Raw genomic sequence first — 12,910 nt, 5'->3', positions numbered from 1 at the left:
GATTTTTTACATAAATTTTGTTTTAAATACAAAAATTTTCCTAGTATTTAAGTAATTATTAGGTAGTTTTTAAGTAATAATTTTAGAATATTTTTTAAAGTATTAACTTATTTAAAAAGAAATCATTGTCAGAAAATAATTTCATAGTTTATGAGATAATCAAAAAACTTGCATTATTTATAATAATTGTCATCTAAATTAAGGAAAATTTATTTAGAATTACTAAATTATTTGCATTAATTATTATACTGATTAACGACATTTACCACAATAATTAAAAATTTGTGATTTAAATTCAAGAAAATTTTATTTGGAATTACTGAAAGTTAAGGGAGTTCAATAGAGTTCTATGGGAAAATCAAGTTCAAAGTTAGTGAAATAATATTAGTTTTATTTTCAGTTACTTGCATTAATTACTATATTGCTTATCAACATTTTCAACAATAATTATTCCACAAAATTTAGTCGAATTACTGTGTGTCTGGGAAATTTAGTTAATTTTTGGACTTCACAGATAAAATTACATCAACATTTTTTTTTTATTTATTTATAACATTTATACGGGCAATGCCCATATGTGCATTAAGTACTAAAAGATTAGGTATAATGAAAAAAAGTTTATAAATATGTCAAAAAATCACAATCGAAAATTTTGCTAATACAATCCTTCTTTTATGAGGAAGCAATAGAAAAAGTTTGCATCGTGGAAGAAGGATCTAAGTGAATTCTTTATTTAGATCCCTTTTCAAGTTTAAAAATTATTTACCAATTTTTTATCAAAAAAAAGAAAATATTACAGAAACACTTTATAGTACAGATTTTTCCTTTTTAGAAACATTTCAAACAATTTTTTTAATAATAAGAGGCAATTTTCATTAAAAACGAAATATGGACAGGCATATTTTTTCATATTTAAGCCGTAAGTTTAACACTAATTTAATTATATTGTTTAATAATGACTAACCCAAAAACATTCTCTTTAAAAAAATGTTCATTAAACTAACCAAATAAATGCAGTGATATTCAGTTTACATTTTTAATATAAAATGAGAAATATTTATTTAATAAAGGTAACCAAGAATTTATTTAAATAAACTTAATACTTTTAAACTTAAACAAATTTTACTTAGAGTAACGAAAATCAATGATTGGATGATTGTGTATATATAGGTCATTTCATTTAAATTGTTATAATTGTGTCCTTTGACAATAAAAACTTTTTGGTATAGTTTTTGGTAAAATTTATTTTTTAATATCGTGAAATACAATCTTTTTAAATATTTTTTCAACATTTATCCATTGATCAAAAAAAATATTTTACAAATGAATCCGCAGCAGAAGATAACAATAATCAACTGAAAAAACACTGGTTTACAGTGAAATTGTCAATCGAACAAAACAATTTTTTTTCGAATAGTAGGTGTTTTTTGAGTAAGAAAATCATAGTTTTAATTTTTTTCCCTCGTGCAGTTTTTCTGTAGCTTCAAATTTTGCATTTTCGAGGTGCGACGCCACTTAAACTTACCTGTAGAAAAATTAGCTTGTCAAAATATAATAAATGAGGTATCATTGGAAAGGTTATTAAATTACCTTTCGATCCATAGGTCACAGAATAAAATTCAACAAAAAACGAGAGAGTTACAGTCGATTAAAGATGAAATTTCATGACAATTTTGATGATTTTTAGACATTTGAGTAACTTCTACTATTTTTTTCTACATCAAACAGGAAAGAATGTTTAGGTTTTAATTTTTTTATTGATGGACTATATCATTACACAAATTTTGAGCCCTTGTGGACCTCGATTGGATTAAAAATGACAATTCTACACTAAATTTAGTGCACGAAACTACATTCTTCATTTTTAGTATCCCTTAAACATTTGCAGCAAAAATTGAAGTAATAAAATTTGGTTAAGTGCTAAAGTTACTAAAATCACTAATAAAGGATTTCTGAAATCGTAGATTTCGAATCCAATGTTAGTTTTCTAAATTTCAAAATGGCGGATCCAATATGGCGGACAAGTTTTTAAAAATCGATTAAATTCGTCTTAAATTCGTTACTCGGGGGTTTTCGGGGTCGCTGATTACGAATCTGATGTCGGATTTCGAAAATTGAAAAGGATGGATTCATAATGGTGAACGAGTTTTTTAAAATCCATCGAATTTGCACCTATTGGATCCGCCATTTTTAATTTTTAAAATCTGACATCAGATTCGTAATCAGCGACCCCGAAAACCCCCGAGTAACGAATTTAAGACGAATTTAATCGATTTTTAAAAACGTGACGCCATATTGGATCCGCCATTTTGAAATTTAGAAAACTAACATTGGATTCGAAATCTACGATTTCAGAAATCCTTTATTAGTGATTTTACTAACTTTAGAGCTTAACTAAATTTTATTACTTCAATTTTTGCTGCAAATGTTTAAGGGATACTAAAAATGAAGAATGTAGTTTCGTTCACTAAATTTAGTGTAGAATTGTCATTTTTAATCCAATCGAGGTCCACAAGGGCTCAAAATTTGTGTAATGATATAGTCTATCAATAAAAAAATTAAAACCTAAACATTCTTTCCTGTTTGATGTAGAAAAAAATAGTAGAAGTTACTCAAATGTCTAAAAATCATCAAAATTGTCATGAAATTTCATCTTTAATCGACTGTAACTCTCTCGTTTTTTGTTGAACTTTATTCTGTGACCTATGTATCGAAAGGTAATTTAATAACCTTTCCAATGATACCTCATTTATTATATTTTGACAAGCTAATTTTCCTACAGGTAAGTTTAAGTGACGTCGCACCTCGAAAATGCAAAATTTGAAGCTACAGAAAAACTGCACGAGGGAAAAAAATTAAAACTATGATTTTCTTACTTAAAAAACACCTACTATTCGAAAAAAAATTGTTTTGTTCGATTGGCAAAAAAAAGTTTTTAATTTGTAAACCTGTGAAATAAATGTAGTGTTTCCAAATGTGACAGTTTTACGTTGTGGCAGAAAAAAAGATTTGTATAAAATTAATAATAATTTTGGATCCTCTTTCGAATGATACAAGACTTGTCGATATAAATATAACCTGTCCATAGATATCAGCAAAAACGAGCAAAATGTCATGAGTGTCCCATAACTAAGGCCTATATTCTGGACATTTGGGATCTTAATTTTAATAATTGAAATGTAATTTTTTATAAATAAAATTTGCATTTCTGTTGATTGTAGACGAAACAGGAGTGATTTGGTCACATTAATATTTTGATACTAAGGGGTTTTTAAAAAAAAGGTGGGAATAAAACACAAAATTTGTAAATTATTATACCTTATTAAAAACGTCAACTAGTTCATAAAACTATAAATCATGATTAATCTTATTTTTTTATTCTGTTAGTGTAATTTTTAAAATTTAAGTGTTCATATTTTCAAGTGTTACTTATATTCATATTTTTATTTATCAAATATTATATTTACAATATTAAATGTTTAAAATATTTTAAATTATATTACAGTATAATTCTATAATATTGGATATTTCTATAAGATAATTTTTATTAAAAGTATCATTATTTAATTTTGGATTATTTATTTTAAATAATAACAAGATAAACTATTAACATTTTACTGAACTTCATCAACTTGTTTAGGTATTTTCTAATTTTTTTATGGCGCAGTGTTCCACACATGGCTCTGATGATCGAGATTAAGTTATCTCTTGTCCGTTGTTCTTCACTTTCTTTCTTTCCTAGAATATATACTGTAAAAATAATTGTTTTAAATTATATATTTATATAATAAGCATCACATTAAAAAACAAAATTTTTTAATCCGAAAAATTGAATTAAAAAGAAATAAAAAATGGTTAAAATGAATGGAAAACTAAATAAATTAATAATATATGACAAAGTGGCTTGATGAGTAAATAAAATAATAAGCCAATTATTGAATGTATTGACGACTCGTTGAATGGATGAATCAGTGTCTGGATGTTCTGATGAATGGTTAAATGAATCTCTGGACGAATAAATGATTGGATAAAGTGATGAGAGAACGACTGTTAAATGTATAATTAGACGAATGGATGATTGAATGAATAGATTATTTGATAAGTAAGGAATAGTTGTAATTTTCAATGATTGAATGGATCAGTCGAAGAATGTATGATTGGTTAAATTGATGAATAAATGACTGAATTTTTCAACGATATGTTAAACTGACTATCAGCAACGATGATTGGGTGTATAAATGAATTGTAAATAAAAACGAGATATAATGGTGCATAGTTTATGACGGGACTATGTGGATAAATAAATAAATTTATGAATAAATGAATAAATGAGAGAAAATATAAACAAATTACTAATTGATCAATTACTAATTGATTAGTAGAATTTTACTAACAATTAGTAGTACTGTTTTATTAATAGTCGATAAAACAGTTTTACTAATTCATTTAGTGAAATAAGTGACTTTTAATTAGTGAAATCCTACTAAACTTTTCTGCTCGGAATAGTCGTAAAATATTTTCAGGAAAAAAATTTTCTTTGAAGAGTACTTAGTCTATAAAAATCTAATAAATTTAAAAATAGCTTTGCAAAAAATTGTTTTAATAATAATTATATTTCGTTTTTCTGAGAAAAGTCAACTTGAAGGACAAGGAACTTCTGCACATTCTGCGCGGAATAATCAATAAATATTTTCAGGAGAAAAGTCTTCTTTGAAAAATACTTCGCCTATAAAAATGTAATAAATGTTAAAAAGGCTTTGCAAAGAATTATTTTCATAATTTTTATTCCTGAGGAAAGTCAACTTAAAGGAAAAGGAACTTCTGCACTTTCTGCTTGGAATAGTCGTAAAATATTTTTAGGAGAAAAATTCTCTTTGAAGAGTACTTAACCTATAAAAATATAAAAATCTAATAAATTTCAAAATAGCTTTGCAAAGAATTGTTTTAATAATTGAGGGCGTGGATCGGATAACTGCCTGTAGCGCATGGCCGAAAGGGACTATAACAGTCAGACAACAGTGAGCGCCTCTAGGCCTCTCACTGCTGTCTGACTGGTATAGTCCCTTTCGGCCATGCGCTACGGGCAGTTATCCGATCCACGCCCTCAATTGTATTTCTTTTTTTCTGATATTAGTCAACTTGAAGGACAAGGAGCATCCGCATTTTCTGATCCGAATAGTCGTAAAATATTTTCAATAGAAAAATCTTGTTGGAAAAATGTTTAGCCTATAAAAATGTAATAATTTTTTTTAAAAGCTTTGCAAAGAATTGTTTTAATAATTATATTTCTTGTTTTCTGAGAATAGTCAACTTGAAGCACAAGGAACTTCTACAATTTCTGCTCAGAATAGTCGTAAAATATTTTCAGGAGAAAAATCTTCTTTGAAAAATACTTCGCCTATAAAAATGTAATAAATTTTTAAAAAGCTTTGCAAAGAATTATTTTCATAATTTTTTTCCATAATTTTTTTTCCTGAGAAAAGTCAACTTCTGCACTTTCTGCTCGAAATAGTCGTAAAATATTTTTAGGAGAAAAATTCTCTTTGAAGAGTACTTAACCTATAAAAATATAAAAATCTAATAAATTTCAAAATAGCTTTGCAAAGAATTGTTTTAATAATTGTATTTCTTTTTTTCTGATATTAGTCAACTTGAAGGACAAGGAGCATCCGCATTTTCTGATCCGAATAGTCGTAAAATATTTTCAATAGAAAAATCTTGTTGGAAAAATGTTTATCCTATAAAAATGTAATAATTTTTTTAAAAGCTTTGCAAAGAATTGTTTTAATAATTATATTTCTTGTTTCCTGAGAATAGTCAACTTGAAGGACAAGGAACTTCTACACTTTCTGCTCAGAAAAGTCGTAAAATATTTTCAGGAGAAAAATCTTCTTTGAAAAATACTTCGCCTATAAAAATGTAATAAATTTTTAAAAAGCTTTGCAAAGAATTATTTGCATAATTTTTTTTCCTGAGAAAAGTCAACTTGAAAAGTCAACTTCTGCACTTTCTGCTCGAAATAGTCGTAAAATATTTTCAGTAGAAAAATCTTGTTGGAAAAATGCTTAGCCTATAAAAATGTAATAAATTTTTTTAAAAGCTTTGCTATGAATTGTTTTAATAATTATATTTCTTTTTTCCTGAGAATAGTCGACTTGAAAGACAAGAAATTTCCGCATTTTTTGATCCGAATAGTCGTAAAATATTTTTAGTAGAAAATTCTTCTTTGAAAAATGCTTAGCCTATAAAAATGTAATAAATTTTAAAGAAACTTTACTAAGAATTGTTTTAATAATTTTTTTTCTAAGAAAAGTGAACTTTAATAAACAGGACTTTTTGCACTTTCGATTTATTTATATTTTTTATAATTTTCCAAATTTTTAGAATTAAATTAAGAATTTCTGAATTATAACTCTTGTTGTTAACTATTGAAATTTTGTATTACTTTTCACTTCAGAATATAAATTAGAAACGTTTAAAGAATAATTCAAATTTTTTTCAACTTAAAATTTCATGGATAAAATTTATAAAATAAAATGTATTCAAACAGAAAAATTTGTATTTTAAATTTGCATTCAAGACAAAAATAATATCGGTTAAATCATTGAAATCAGTCAATAAATTTTTTTTAAATTGAAAAGTAATAGAAATTTTTAATTTGTTAATAACAAGAGTTAAAAATTCTCTTTTTTGCAAAATCTTTTTACATATTGATTTTTCGTATAAAGTGACAAAGGAAAATTAAAATTAAGAAAAAATAAAAATTTTCAAATTTTAGGTACGACCCAGTAAACAAAAACTAATTGATATAAATTTTAAAAAATTCACAAAGCTTCATTGAATCCTGCTTTGTGACAATTTAAATTCAGAGCCTAAACTGTGTTCCTCCATTTCGTCCCTTCTCTGAAATCTCATTCTCCGATGACAAGGCTCGAACCATCGCAAGATCCACTCAAATTCCTCTTCCCTCCATTTCGTCCCTTCTCTGAAATCTCATCCTCCGATGACAAGGCTCGAACCACCGCGAGATCCATTCAACTTCCTCTACACTGTGAGACTGTGTCAAATCACATATGACGAATTCAGTTACGATGTAGTGCGGGGAAATGTTTCTCCATGAAATTTGAAAATCTGACAGGATAAATGTAAGATCCGATAAGAAAAATTAAAAATGTAAATACATGAGAAAAAATTATGAAAAGCTTACTTTGCAGTAGAGACAATTCGCCACCATCTCGTTCCAATTGTTCCACGATACGTGCTTCGTGGATTGAAGGCCAATGACAACGCATTTTCCGCATTTGACATCCTCGCGGGCCACGGATATGTAGTGCTTTATTTTTGGAAAATTGATGTGGCATTAACCAAAATTGTCCCCACATTGTTTTCTTCATACGATTTTCCGCATCAATTAATTCGGCCGCTTCTTAAAACTTTTGTATGGCCTCCACCCACAGAAGCAGAAAATTTTCAATTATTTGAATAAAAAAAAGAATATTTAAAGAAAATAAAACCAAATTCCGGCTTACTACAATTTATTATTAAAAAATTATTCTTTAGAGATTAAATTTTATTACTTCTGAGGCAAAATTTTCGAATTTTTATTAAAGACATTTTTTTTGAAATAGTGAAAGCTAATTTAATGATAACTAATAATAATTATAAAAATTATAATTATTAAAAAAAATTATTTGAAATGTTTGTAATTAATTAATGAATAATTTTTTTTATTACAGACAATTGTTTTTAAAGATTAATTAATTTTAAATTGTTAATTTTTTGTTAATAAATTACCAATATTTAATAAAATTTGTTATGATTAATTAATTACATTAATTTATAATAATGAACGAAATAAATCATTACATTTTAACAATATGCAATAAAAATATTTTAACCTTTTTATTTTATTAATTTTAAAGGTTATGAATTGAAAAACAAATTTCCTACTTTAAATTTATTTATTTTTTTAATTAACTAATTATTTAATTTATTTCGATATTTAAATTATTTATTAAATCAATTAATTAAAAAAAAACTTTATTTATGTTAAAATTGTTATTTACTTTTTTTTAAACTCAACCATTTTTTAAATTTATTTTTTTTATTATCAACATTTTTTTCTACTTACCAATATGAAAGTATTTTCCACCGCACATTAAGCACTAATTTTTTTACCTCCCAAGCAATTTTTTTAAACTTTGAATGTATTTTCCACTTTAATGTAATAGTTAGACAAACTGTTTAATGTTTATAACGATGACCATCGATGACATCAAAACACATGTCAAATTTTTAGGCATGGGATAAGGAATCTCAAGTCTCACAACAAATTTTCATTTTTCTGCAGCAACTTCAGGGGGAAGGCATTCGTTCGTTCTACGTACATGTACGAAGAATAGACGAGAGGCTTCACTCAACGCGTTGAGTGAAGGCTCTCCGCGCTCCCCTTGACATTGTGCGAGAGAGAAAGAAGATAATGTGTAGCAATGGAGTGTACATCAAAAAAGTGTTCTCTCTCGAACATATTGCACTATGTCGCACTCATTCTCTCCCATTATGCTTCTCTCTCGAACCAACGGCAATACATTATGATGTATTTTCTTAGTTTCCTGGACCTTAGAAATGGGGTGAATAATGTCCCGGTCTTAATTTAAAATTTTATTCATAATTAACAATTCTTTATTATTTATATGGACGGAACGTATTGGGTTATTATTATTATTTTCTTTTTAAAAATTTATCCTTTACCTTCCAATAAAAACTTAACTTACAAACCTTGCCCGCCATAAAATTGCATACTTGCAGAAAGATTCGATGCAATACTGAAATGATTCCTAGTACAACTGATTGGATTTGTAACAATATTTTAAGGGTTACAAAATAGAATGGAATTTTTATTTTCGAAATGTCCATTAATCCGATTTACAAAAACAATGAAAAATAAGAATTAATTTGAAAAATAAATAAACAAATTAATATTTGTTTCCAAAATTAAAAGAATATTAAAAATGTTCTTTCTAAGAATAAAAGAAAAGGAATGCATTTCCACATAGTGCACTGAACTTACACTTGCAAAAAAAGCAAGTCCAGCAGTTTTGGCATGGCAACAGGTCCAACGCCCTGTCCCCACCTTTCCATATTTCTTAAAGAAGTAAAACTATAAAAGCACATTAATTAGACATAATAATCGTTCAGTTCGGTTTCCGCAACCACAGAGGCTAAAACTCTGTTATAGGAATAAAAGAAATATTCTTAACCTATAACGTTCCCGTCCGGTACCAAGGGCCCAAATTGGTTGTGGGCTTACACGAACAATTTGGTCGGACGAAAACTAAAATACCAACTTACTCCGAAGTCCACGGAGGCCGTTTTTCAAAATTTGAGACAGTGAAGTAAATTTATTTAAAGTAATATTTTCTTGTTGAAAGACCGGCCGGTTTCGAAAAGTTACCGCGTCCGCCCTGTATTCGAAGGTTTGGAAAGAAATTAGGAATATAGTAAATTTAAAAAAAAAACTATTTTGTGCGTGTGTGAATAAAAATTGTGAATTTTCGCCCGCCTGAAGAAGACTTCAAGGCGGTAGATTCTAAGTTCCAGAACTGGTAAGTCACTGTATCGTTCTGGTTTGGTTTTACCCCATCCCCCCCTCTTTTTATTGTTTGAGGGACGGATGAATTCTTTTCTACTTTATAATAAATTATAATTATTATTCTTAATTCTCTTTCTATTTCTTTCTATTAATTTTTCTACATCTTCCTTACCCCCCCCCCTTCTCTAATTAAATTCTGAATTTTACAAGTAACAGGAATAACGAATCCCAGTAAGATAAACAGAGCTCACGCTCTGGCAGTTTGAATTCCTCCGACTGACTTGAAATAAGGCCATCTCAAAGGCCCAAAATAATCTATATAGTTAATTTAACTATATTAATTATTTAAATATTTTCCGGTTCGTAACAATGAGATCATTACTATGTTTGGAATTAATTCTTTGAATCGTGTAGATTGTTTTTACTTTTTTAAATTGTATTCGAGTTCTTGAATATTTGCCATGTCAACGCCCAATCAGTTCAGGAACATTTTATTGAATTTAAGGATTTTTATCAACAACGAATTCTATAATATTATTGTTGTTTCTGAGACCTGGTAATCACCAACAGTTACTTGCAATTTAGTAGAACTTAATAACTACTATATTTTTTGTAAATATAGGGAATTGCGTAGAGGGGGAGGAGTATGTTTATACCACGGAGAAAAATGAAAATTCAGATTTCGGACTGAATATAAAATCATTTGAGTAATTTCTATTATCGTAGGGAGGAATATTAAATTTTAGATTTCAATCATAAAAAGTTTAGGAATGATCCTATATAAGAAATCTGCTATTTTATGACATGATAACGCTTGCTATTGGTCAAGTTGGTCAAGATAAGATGATAACGCTTGCCATTGGCTTAAATTCGATAAAAATGCTTAATATTTGTTCTTGCTAAGATGATAACGCTCGTCATTGGTTAGAATACGATGATAACGGTCGCTATTGGCTAGAATTCGATGATAACGCTCGCTATTGGCTAAAAGTATCGGCGACAACGCTTGCTTATGGCTAAAAGTATTGGCGACAACGCTTTCTATTGGTGCATTGTTTTGTTGTATTAATTTATATATAATTTAATTAAATAAATAAATTAGATTAGAAAATAAATGTTAATTTAAAGTTGGAGAAAAAACATCGAAATACAGCTTAATTAAAAAAAGTTTTTGTTTATTGATAAATTTTTTTTATTTTTAAATTAAAAATAATAATTGACACGAAAATACATCTTTGTGCGCGCGCAGTCATGCTACGCCGTTTTTGTTCCCTTCTTGATAGTGTTCGTAGTGCTGTGATGAATGTGAATTAAAGAAATTGTAAAAATTAAAAAAAAGAATTACACGCAAAGTGAATTTTTATAGTGGGTAAGAATTCCTGAAGTGGGCCCCTATTTTTCATTGGGTCGGTGGATTTTTCTCATTCTTATATGTTTCGATAGCCTATGATGGTATAATAAAAACCTGTAAATAGTTTTCCGAAATTCGAATATTTACCAAAGTTATTCAAGGTCAAAGTAATTTGTAGCGTTTTAGTAAATAGCTAATTACTCGCGATTGGATGAACCGATTGTAATAAAAATTGGAGAAGAGTTTACCTAAAGAATTGTACTTTAGATAAATGATCAAAATTTTAATTAAAAAATAAAATTTGTTTAAATAAATTAACTTTTCAATTTTTGGGGTTAAAAAAAAATTTGTTCTCCATCTTTTTTTTGGATTTTTTTTTAATAATCAAATAGAGAATACTTTTAAGATTTTATTTTAACAATAAAAAAGTGGGATTCTCTATCACTTTAGAAAATATAATATTTTAGTTACAAATTTTTTTGAAAAGTTAAAGAAATTTGAAGCAAAACAAATGAATGAACTAAACTCGACAATTTTAACCAACCAAGTTTAGTTCATTCATTTGTTTTGCTTCAAATTTCTTTAACTTTTCAAAAAATTTTGTAACTAAAAATATTATATTTTCTAAAGTGATAGAGAATCCCACTTTTTTATTGTTGAAATAAAATCTTAAAAGTATTCTCTATTTGATTATTAAAAAAAAATCCAAAAAAAAGATGGAGAACAAATTTTTTTTTAACCCCAAAAATTGAAAAGTTAATTTATTTAAACAAATTATATTTTTTAATTAAAATTTTGATCATTTATCTAAAGTACAATTCTTTAGGTAAACTCTCCTCCAATTTTTATTAAAATCGGTTCATCCGATCGCGAGTAATTAACTATTTACTAAAACGCTACAAATAACTTTGACCTTGAATAACTTTGGCAAATATTCGAATTTCGGAAAACTATTTACAAGTTTTTATTATGCCATCATAGGCTATCGAAACATATAAGAATGAGAAAAATCCACCGACCCAATGAAAAATAGGGGCCCACTTCAGGAATTCTTACCCTAGTGTTAAGAGGTAAGATTTTTGTAATTTTTTATTTTTATTTATTATTATTATGTTAATATATGAAAGATTCTTTTTTTATTTTTATTTATTATTATTATGTTAATGTATGAAAGATTCTTTTTATTGCAAATTATTTAGTGCACAAAATAACTCCAGTTTACGGTATATTTATATTTCTTAGGCCGAAAAATCAAAAACGATTTTTTTTGCCTAAACTATGGAACAATAATATTAACTTTATTATGTATTTTAAAAAAAATAAGCAACTTGAAGAATATTAAATATTCACAATTTATCAAGTCTCATTATTTTCTTAAAGAATTCTATTTATTTTAACACAAAGGAACAAAGTTTATTTATTGTTTACCTTTGAAACACATTCAAAAAATCTACACATTTTTTTGTTAGAAAAAATTCATATTTCTATTCAAATAGTCAATTGACAATTTTATAATAAATCTATGAAACAGTGTTTTTTCAATTTAAACTACATGTAAAAATTTATCAGCTTTGAGGTACCTTTAAATATTAATTAAAATAAAAATAAAAAAATACGTGTCTATTTATTTTTTATTTGTAACAAAATGAGGGGCGAGAACGATAAAAAGTCGAAAATTATATTTAAATGATTTATAAGATGTATTTGTCTGATTTTTGTCTGATTTATAATTATAACATATTTATGGATATTCCTATCTATTTATTTGTTTATATTTATACACCTGTATTAAGGGCATTTAAACGTTTATAATATTTTTTAAAAACTTTTATTAAAAACTATTTAAAACTCTATTAACCAGATAACCGGAAACATTTTTATTATAAATCTTTGACGTGATAATGGATCAAATGCTCTTAAGCTATCTTAGATATACAGATGTACAGGTATTATTAATTCTTTATTTT

The 12,910-nt window shown here is 26.8% G+C and overlaps 1 protein-coding gene across 3 annotated transcripts; it reads right to left on the bottom strand.

Annotated features, from left to right (window-relative positions):
* Window positions 1-6,436: 6,436 nt before the first annotated feature.
* On the bottom strand, window positions 6,437-8,412 carry LOC122505408. Of its 3 annotated transcripts, none has more exons than XM_043617004.1 (3): window positions 8,132-8,412; window positions 7,208-7,454; window positions 6,437-7,131 (listed from the first exon to the last, which is right to left on the bottom strand). In XM_043617004.1, exons 2-3 carry the CDS (start codon window positions 7,392-7,394, stop codon window positions 6,953-6,955), a joined length of 366 nt encoding a protein of 121 aa, XP_043472939.1. In that variant the 5' UTR covers window positions 7,395-7,454; window positions 8,132-8,412; the 3' UTR covers window positions 6,437-6,952. The 3 variants fall into 3 exon arrangements, with proteins under 3 accessions (XP_043472939.1, XP_043472938.1, XP_043472937.1); XM_043617003.1 differs by having other exon boundaries at window positions 7,208-7,451; window positions 8,132-8,411; XM_043617002.1 differs by having other exon boundaries at window positions 7,208-7,445; window positions 8,132-8,411.
* Between the last annotated feature and the right edge of the window lie 4,498 nt (window positions 8,413-12,910).

This window comes from Leptopilina heterotoma, unplaced genomic scaffold (genome assembly GCF_015476425.1).
Source record: "Leptopilina heterotoma isolate Lh14 unplaced genomic scaffold, ASM1547642v1 Lhet_354, whole genome shotgun sequence".
Classification (NCBI taxonomy): domain Eukaryota; kingdom Metazoa; phylum Arthropoda; class Insecta; order Hymenoptera; family Figitidae; genus Leptopilina; species Leptopilina heterotoma.
The sequence above is the reverse complement of the archived record's forward strand: the minus strand, read 5'-3'. Positions and strand labels throughout refer to the sequence as shown.